This window comes from Cydia fagiglandana, chromosome 10, assembly GCF_963556715.1.
Source record: "Cydia fagiglandana chromosome 10, ilCydFagi1.1, whole genome shotgun sequence".
Lineage (NCBI taxonomy): Eukaryota > Metazoa > Arthropoda > Insecta > Lepidoptera > Tortricidae > Cydia > Cydia fagiglandana.
The window spans coordinates 6,621,113-6,631,182 of NC_085941.1; the positions used below are offsets into that span (position 1 = coordinate 6,621,113).

Consider the following 10,070-nt stretch of genomic DNA (forward strand, 5'->3'; position numbering starts at 1 on the left):
TCTGCAGCATTTCGACTTATATTTGAACGTGGTAAAATTCAACGTATGCATAAATATACAAAACATAATAAATAAATGGTGGCCAAAAAATAAGTGCATTCTCGTTGCCAAGGAGGTTTTGCCATTATACTTAGCAACTTTTACTATGGGACCTACCCCGAAATCGTGAAAAAAACTTACCCTCCCATAGAAAATGGACCAACCAAAATGTATGATTTCCTGGTTGGTTCCATAGTAAAAGTTGCTCAGTATTATCCCAAAACCTCCCTGGCAACGGGAATGCACTTATTTTTTTCCCAACCTTTATAATGGAATAATTTTGCTCGACTAGACTTTAAAATGTTAAACAGACAAAATAAATAAATGTACTAAAGTGTACGTGATTACATTTGTTTAGTTACAATAATGAACAATTTATCTTCTTCTGCTAACTCTACAAGTTATCAGATATACAGAATAAAGGCGAATGCGTTAAACGGTAGTTAGTTAGCCGCAATTATTATTTAGTACCGTCGGCATATAAAGGGTACGCCCACGCGCTATTGTGCTGTCTCACCGTACCGGTGTAATTTTTGTGACAGTGAAAGCAGGGTTTTGTGGAATGGGGGATAGAGATATAATTTTTGTGTGCGTGATAAAGTATATATACTTATACTGAGTGACGCATTAAAGTGACATTCCATTTCCAACTGCAGCTGCAATACTGTTGATTTTACTATGGAAACGCGTCGCTGTCATTGTCAATTTCCATAGTAAAATGAACAGTATTGCAGCTGCAGTTGGAAATGGAATGTCACTCTTATGGTAACATTCCATTTCTAACCGTAGCTGCACTACCGGTACTGAACGCGTCGCTGTCATTGTCAATTTCCATAGTAAAATGAACAGTAGTGCAGCTGTCGTTGGAATGGAATTGGACTTTAAGATTGAGAAATGATTCACACAGGCGTCGAATGAAAGGAGGGCATAGGCTCCTGACGAGAATCAATAATAATTAATCATAATTTTATTAATAACGAACAGTGTTAAATAAAAACTAAACATTAAAATTAAAACTAGACTAAGTATAACAAATCTTAAACTAAACTTATTCATAAAAAATGGTCCCCAGGTCACCTTTCTCTAGATTACTAAATATTTGCTACACTATCGCATTAAGCAACTGCATTACTGCTATGATAGCTGTACCGTTATTATAAAAAAATAAATATATCGTCTAAGTACGCATAACACAAGCCTTATTTAGCTTCTGCTTCTTCTTCTTTATTAGGGACTCTATAAGGCTCCAAAGCCTATGTATCACTGCGACCATTCCTGATCTATTGTGATCGCCACCTACTACAACTTTCGATCCAAACCTGCAACTTCTAACAGCTGCAGGATCCTTTTAGTCTCGAGAGATTTTACCTCCTGCGGGCGTAATATGTGTCCGCCCAAGATTAGGTCACGAGTACGCATTAGGCAAGGGCACTCTGTGAGGATGTGCAAGGGCGTCTCCTCTGCCTCCATGCAGAGTCTGCACTGCCCTATGTCACGTTTCCCCATGGTGTGCATGTGCTTATTTAGGCCGCAATGCCCCGTAAGCACCCTTACCAAGTTGCTTATTTAGCTTATTGTGGACTTAGTCAATATGTGTAATAATGTCCTACAATATTTAATTATTTAGATGTTTGAAGAAAGAATCAAAACTATGCGAAGCAAATATCCATATGAAGATTCTGGCTACGATTAAATCCAGCAATGCCGCTCATTTTACCGGGTGTGGCCTGTAATACGAGCAAATAATTAAAACAGAGGTTGTACTCCTTAAACGGTGACACTTTTGTTCTACAACTTTTAAAAATATTGAAGTATATAGACTCCCTATTTTTCATACAAACAAAATATTATCTTCAATGGACGCCATCGCCATGCCATATCATTGTGATTGACGTTGCTTGTCACGCCTTAAACAAAATTCGCAATACATTGCGTCTTAGAATAAACTTTAAAGTGTATCAAAAATCAAACTACAATTTAAAAAATATTTTGAAAAGTCGTTGAACAAATGTTGGTCAGTATGAGGACTACAGCCTACAGTAAAATTTTTTGTTATTACAGGCCACACCCTGTATAGAAGAATGTCCTCTCTATTCTCTCGTTCCCAGTAAAGGCCCGATCATATCGCCTCCCGCAGAATCATCCGCATTATATTTATTAACAATTGTACCCGCGATGCCACCGCTGATACCAATTAATTACTTTGGTATTATATCACTACTTGTTTATGCCTTTACATTAAACCTTTGTTGTTTCCGTGTAATATATTGTTATCAAAGTTAAGCTCAAATATTGATTACGGGATCTACCACTCTTAATCTAGATTAGATGATAGTTTTTTTTTTAAGATTTCGTAAAGAATATAAACGGAGCGTAAGAAAAGACTCCAATATTACATTCCAAATTTCATAAGAAAAATCGATATTTGGGACATGTCAAAATGTACGTAAAATTCATGTAGGGTGACTGCTATAAGTAAGTGGCCACTTTTAACAATAGGGGTATTTGACTGTATTTAAAATAAATTATTTTATACCATGCAAGAAATAAAAGCACCAGAAGATTAATTAGAGAAACGTAGACAGCAGTTATTTTTAGACACAATTTCTATTTTTAAACCCGTATAAAACGATAAAGGGGCCCACTGATTAACAGTCCGCCGGACGGTATCGGCGTGTCAGTAGTTCGGAACTGTCAAAATTTTGTTCTAACTGGTAGGCCGATACTGTTCGACGGACTGTTAATCAGTGGGCCCCTTTAAGAGTAGGTAATTTGATCGTGATAGTAATAGCGTTTCATAAAAAAAGTTGTCAAATACCCTATAAAGCTTCAATTGGCTTGTGTCTTTGTTAGGAGTGGCCAACTATGTAGTGGCCAATAACTGTAGCAGCCACCCTATGTTTGTTAGGTATCTTACTATCCTGATGTTCGTAAAGACGAGCACTTTCCCGCTTAAGTGTTCAACAATATCGTCATTATAATTTAATATGGCCGTAACGCGGAGTGGGAAGCGGTCGTAAACCGGGGGACACACATTTTTCGCTAAAACGCGAAGAGCCTTTAGTTTGCGACACCTGCGTGTTACGGGTTAAGGTGTGGTGTAGATAATATCATACAGCTTTTTGATAAAACCCTTACAGCAAACTTCGCCTTTCACTGCTATACTTCACCCGAAATAATTAAGGTTTAACGTAGTGCAGCGGCCAAGTTCGCAAGTTTTAAGCAACATGCTCACGCTCACGGCTATGCGCTATACGTGGCGTTGGTTGGCTGTTTAACAAAAAGTTTTGTACCCGACTATACGAGATTCTAGTGTAGTTAGAACTCTAGATTTAACACAATCGCCGTTTGAGATTTGTCCTGAGCATTTTACCTTTTTGGGGGGGTTTCTTTGCTATTTCTGCATAAACCTACGTGTCCTTTTGACTTTTGATGTAGAAAAATAGTGTTCCAAGTTTTGTGCTGAGTCCTGATTCCATATAAGTAGGTACGAATCGTCCCTATACGATTACATGATCTTGGGACACTTTTTAAAAATATAATATAATATTAGTCCATTAGAGTCGCACCAAGATAATTTTGCATGCCATTTGAAATGACAAAGTGTGGCAATGTCATGGTAAATATCAAATTTCTATGAAAATATGAGGTTAAAATCCTCGCTTCCTCTTCCTCCTTGAGGACACTTCTTCGCTTGTTCTATTTATTCATATCGGTGTAAAGTTAGCTTAGACGGAATCTAGTAGCAAAGTTCTTTTTTTCACTGTAAATAATACTTATACACCTATAGTGGTGGGTGAGGGTAGTGAATAGCCCCCCTGAAACTTTTGCCACCTATAAATTGGCTCTAACACTCAAAGTGAGTTAGCGGTTACAGTAAATTGTGGCGACAAGCTTCGTGCTCTTAGTAAAGGCGCTGGTTTTTTTCGTTATTTGTGGTATTTACAAGTCTGTTCGATTTTCTTCCTTGCTCTGAAATATTGATTGTATATAATATTTCCCATATTTAAACACGGAATCTATTTTTGAACATATTTCGACAATGATAACTTTATAAACAGAAATTAAAATAATATAAAGCCAGGGACCAGCCCAGACACATGTTATTTCTTACGAAAACTTAAGAGAAATAAGTTTAAGTTAAACACAAAATGTCATCAGTGGATTTTATCAGTCAGTGTCATCAGGGGACCTAAAGAGCGTTATTGATATACTTACTCGTAATATTCACATAGGTATATCAAAATTTGCCCGTATAACCGATGGTCATTGGGGCGGAAAGGTTCTCGAGTGGTGACCACGTACCGGAATACGCAGCGTGGGTCCACAAGGTGGACTGGTGACCTGGTAAAGGTCGCGGGGGTTCGCTGGATGTGGATGGCGCAAGACCGGCATTCTGGCACTCTTTGGGGGAGGCCTATGTCCAGCAGTGGACGTCCTCTGACTGATATGATGATGATGGTATCAAAATTAACATTTTTTCTCATTATTTGCAGGACGAGCCAGCGTCATCTGGTGACAGTGGGGACGAGAGCGGCAGCGATCCCGAGTCTCCGAGTGACAAGCTCAACCAAGCGGCTTTTAAACAGGAGTGGGCTTGCAATAGCAGTACTGAACGGGAAGGCGGTAGCAGGTGAGTTAACCCTTTATAGGGCACCGGTTTAACACCGTCGAACGCCCATCATACAAAAAAATACCCATTTAGATCTGCAATAACACACAGAATCGCTGCAACCCAAATTGAGTGATACTAGGGCGCTCAACGGGTTAAAAAGAGACCACCCTACAACATCATATTTTTGTATTTTTTGTTGTAAGGGAACAATCTCGACTGCGAGATAATTTCAACTAATTGAAATATCTTCCATGTTTTACATTAAATATTAACTCACACTACAGTCGAACTGCACCTTACATAATTTTTTTTAGTTTAAGGGGTTGACTTAAGCTCAGAGTTCATATTCATTAAATTATACGTTGTCGAACGATAACTTTCACTAGTATCATTCACCCCGATATCATATTAGTCTTCTTTATTTTGTCAATACAAAGTTCAAATTAGAATGGAACAGGAGACCTTTTTATAGGTCTCTGGGCGGCTAGAGGATAAAACTATTGAGTATATCCGTAGACAAAACCTTTCGGATGTATCTAGATTCGATCGAAACCGTATTGATTCATCCTAGAACATTACGAAAAATGCATCGTAATTTTTTCACTTATGAAAACATTTGTCCAACTTACTAAAAACCGTATTCCACAGGGAACCACAAGCGTCCACATCGTCAACCACTCAAGAAGCAGACAGCAGTAAAGCCAGTCAACCACCGATGCCAAAGATCTTGCCAAAGATAGACTTGCCTGGAGGCGCCATGCTCTACCCGGGGATGTTAGCCGGAGTGGGACTCGACGGGCTGGGCTCGAACCTGAGCCTGGGTAACTTGGCCATGGGGTACCCGCACAGTTTTATACTCGGGCTCGCTAATCAGGGGCAGGAAGGTGGTAAGTAACATATGTAACGATTATTTTAAATCTCACTGTCTTTAATTTACTTACAAAATATTTATTTATTTATTTATATATTTATTTTAAATTTTGCATGCATGTATAAATCGGATGGGAATGCAATATTATGGTACCATTGAGCTGATCTGGTGATGGATACAGGAGGTGGCCATAGGAACTCTGTGATGAAACAACGCAACCTAATTGTGTTAGGGGTTTTTAGAATTGTCTCGATGAGTATTAGTTGTCTGTCGTAAGAAAAATATAGTCAGCGATAAAAGCTTGTACCAAAAATGAAATTTTTGCCAAATAAATACTGTCGATGTATGTATTTTTTGATATAGAGGGGTTTTTAAGATTCCATATGAATCTTCATCACTTCATGTCTGATCATTTCGGCTACATTTCCGATCACATCGAAATAATATGTGCAAAAAAAACCAGATAAATTTTATTTTCATTCCAGCGTCATCATCGAACCAGCCTCAGTTCATTACCATCCCGCTGTCAATGGCGATGGGCAACCCGCAGGCTCCGAACGGTTGTCCAAGCGCCTCAAGCGATGATAGCAGCGAGCTGCAAGACCTTAGCACTGGTGGGAGGAAGTGAGGTAAGTTCAACTAGATTTAGCAGTTCAGTTCATACCACACCGCAGACAAAATTGATGGCAGGTGACTGCCGCGTGCCGGTCGCAACTATGAACATCAATTCATCAAGTATGAAGTCATTACCATGCGATTTTCAAGGCGATGGGCAACCCGCAGGCTCCCAACGGTTGTCCAAGCCTAACCTGTAGCTATAACAGCAAGGGAAGTGAAGTAAGTTAGCCTAGATTAAACTGGATTTAAAGTCATCACCAAGACTCAGTTTATTATTTTACAATAGCGAAACGCAACCCGATTCGTTTGGGATTCGTTTCAGAGCGGAAAGCAGGCTTCAATCAGCCTTGGCAGAGACGTAGGACTACGCTAGGAAGATGATGATGATGCTACTTCATGAACACTATTTTACTCTAGATAAAAGTTAAATTGCTATGAGAATAACATGCATTTTTTTTGTTTCAGACGGCGAATAAAAGTGTTAACGTATAAATTGCTCCTAATTATTTTCAAACTCAATATATTCTCAGGATATTAATATACCAGTACTCAATCACATTGTTAAATATCACGAAAAATGCTAGATATATCCCTTTAAATTTTTTATGTCAGTTATTGTCATAATTAGGTACATAACATTTATATACCTACGTCCAGGTATATTCATGTACGAATTTGATTTAAGATGTATTCGTTATGTGTAATATAATCTGTACTTAAACTTGCCTAAAATTATATATAATAAACCAATGTAGGTATCATTATGTAACATATGTAAATGAAACTAACGCAAACCTGGTTTGCAAATTTTGTGCTTTATACTCTTAGTAACCAGGGTGTTTTGTAAAAAGTAACTATTTTTATACAAATCCGTGTAAGATAATTTATTATCAAATGCAGTTTTTTGGTTTTTTAAAGTTAACTAAAAGGAAACAAATATTATGATAAAATAGTCGGCTATCCGATATTTCAATTATTTTTGACCATAAAGGTATTTACCGTTCGAATTCAGATTACACAGCATAACAACTGCTGTCATAATAATTTATTTATTCATAACATTTTTATAAGACAATAAAAATACTAATAAATACAAAAATTTACCTAAGTCACTCAGTAGGGTGCCCAGAAGGCTGGCCGCATTGCATTAAATTAAATTGATTGAATTGAATTGAATACTGGTATGGTCTGAATCGGAAAGGTTGAAGCATTTCTTATGTTATGCTATGTTTTTAAAATAGTATAATCACAAGTAATTGAATCCTGTACATTAATAATTTCATTTCTATAAAAGTATTTATAGATATTAGCAAACTATTGTAATTGAATGTTTTTGTGTAACAATATTATAAAATCGGCTTACACATATTTAGTGAAAATCATTCTGTAAGATTCCTACGTGTAGCATTAGGAGTGAATATTTGTGAAATTTCTTCATAAGTTTTTTTAACCAATATTGACTGTAAGATAGTTTTGTTCGAATTTGTTGTAAGTTTCAAGTATTTTGTACCGAATTAAGGTTATTAAGTTACGTTAATAATTCAGTCATTTACATCAAACCTATAAAATATGCAAAACATTACAATACACTAAGAAATCATTATAGCACATCGTAATATGTTATGGGGGTCTAGCTAAGATGACAATCTTATATCGACAAAGTCCGGTCAAAAAAAGTAAAAATGTATTGGGATAACATATGTAAACGCTTGTCTCTTGGCTAAGGTCCCAACTGGACACTCTGTATTTTCGACCCTAGTTTGAATATAAAAATCGCATTTATTCGTTACATTATTTAAGTTAACTTCTAAACCGAATACAATTGAATACCGATTATCAAATGTGCTTTTGGATAAATCTCAAAAGTACCCTGGTACTTGTGAGGAAATTTATATGGGCGGAAACTGGTATGTCGTCATTGTGCATCTCATTAGAGACAATGTGGTTTACCAAAAACCACAGCTCAGGAACACACTACACATACTTATTGATTGTATAGAGACCGATTCGGATAGTAATTTTATAGTCGATTTATTTTTTCATTATTTTTTTATAATATCTGTCTGATTTGCGGGGCTTATCATTCTAGGCGGGATAATACGAAATAACAACTTGTCCCGAAAAAATGCATGTAATTTTTCGTTAAGTTAAGTTACGAAAGTAGGAAGCGTCTTTTTGCGTTCTTTTACGTAACTCAGTAAAAGAAATTCTAGTACATACGACGAAACAGCGCTTAATTTTACTAAATTGTGAATTCAACAGGTAGCACCAAATGTTATCGAAATTTGACGAAAAACTAAAAAAAAGTTTGCAGCGATTTTGATAGCCCGCGCAGTGTAAGTTGTATTTATACGTGATATTTTCACAGAAGTTTGACATTTAAAAGAACACTTGCATAGCGTGGGCTATCAAAATCACTGCAGACTTTTCTAACTCTAACAAAATTAAATTTGGCCCTGATCTGTCAACCACTCAATCATATCCAATCCATAACCAATTGATAACAAGAAAAAACTATCTTGATAGGCTTCTTGGTTGCAGTTTTCATTGAAAGGACAACCTATAAATTAAGCGGAAACTTGTATAATCTTCTTGTGGAGCTTTCTTTGATACCATTGTCATCTATATCGTCTTTCTAAAAGTATTACTGTATGCTGCTAAGTAATCAAGTTATCTTGACTGTACTTACATCAATATTCGATACTTATAACACCAATTTTCGTAATATGCCCTAAATATACTTTAATTTCTTTTATTTTGAGGTGATTAAATCGGTATTTAATTGTAACTATGTGTTATTAATTTTGCGCGGTAAAGTCATTCTGTTAAGCGCAGATTTCCTATGAATGTTACTTTTCTTTTTTTAGTAAATAAAAATATAAAATTTAATATTCGTTTTATTTCATAGGTAGATAAAATTTTCCATATAAGTAATCAAACATATTTTTATTAAAATTGGGTATATTTTCTGTGGAATATAATGATTTCAGCGCAAGAAAGGAATTAATACACCTATATAGATAACCTGTTTTCGACCACATGTGAAATCGGGCATGGAAGTTAGAGTATGGGAGTGCCATTAACCAGTTCCACGCAGACAAACCTGCGAGCAGTTACTAGTATTAAATATTATAACATTAATTGATTAATAAACAAAAAATATCCAACGTACCTAATACAAAACTTTTGCAACACTCACAAAAAGAGAACTTCCACCCCTTGAAGTGTGTATTATTCCCCCTATAAGTTATTCATATCAATAACTCTCCGCCATATTTGGAAGTTTATCAACATTTCGATGTATGTCTGGCGTCAACATTCTCCGATATTTAATTTTAGAACGGCTGTCATTGGTCGACGGCTAGCCAATGGAGGCGCTTGATTGATAATAAATGCTTAATACTGACAGCCTGAAATATGTGGAGTAGTGTTTTCGATAAAATACTTATCAATCATATCAGTATATTGTGTATTCGTATATTGCGAAATGCATATATCTTGTATCAATTTTTCGTGTTGAAATCACAAGCTGTTTCAATATAACAGGAGAAACTGAAGTTTATTTTCCTTTTTTTAGGGTTCCGTACCCAAAGGGTAAAACGGGACCCTATTACTAAGACTTCGCTGTCCGTCCGTCCGTCCGTCCGTCCGTCCGTCCGTCCGTCCGTCCGTCCATCCGTCTGTCTGTCACCAGGCTGTATCTCACGAACCGTGATAGCTAGACAGTTGAAATTTTCACAGATAAATAAAATAAATAATAAATAAATAAATATTATAGGACATTATTACACAGATTGACTAAGTCCCACAGTAAGCTCAAGAAGGCTTGTGTTGTGGGTACTCAGACAACGATATATTATAATACACAAATACTTAAATACATAGAAAACACCCATGACTCAGGAACAAATATCTGTATCATCATAC

The 10,070-nt window shown here is 36.3% G+C and overlaps 1 protein-coding gene across 2 annotated transcripts in view; it reads left to right on the forward strand.

The window, feature by feature from the left end:
* Positions 1-9,032, forward strand: part of LOC134668107 (serum response factor homolog) — a 292,300-nt gene extending 283,268 nt beyond the window's left edge. For both annotated transcript variants that reach the window (XM_063525602.1, XM_063525603.1), the window contains 4 exons: positions 4,536-4,672; positions 5,303-5,541; positions 6,011-6,154; positions 6,609-9,032. In XM_063525602.1, coding sequence (XP_063381672.1) covers positions 4,536-4,672; positions 5,303-5,541; positions 6,011-6,153 — 519 coding nt within the window. In that variant the 3' untranslated portion in view covers position 6,154; positions 6,609-9,032. The remainder of the gene's footprint in view (positions 1-4,535; positions 4,673-5,302; positions 5,542-6,010; positions 6,155-6,608) is intronic.
* The last annotated feature ends 1,038 nt before the right edge of the window (positions 9,033-10,070 follow it).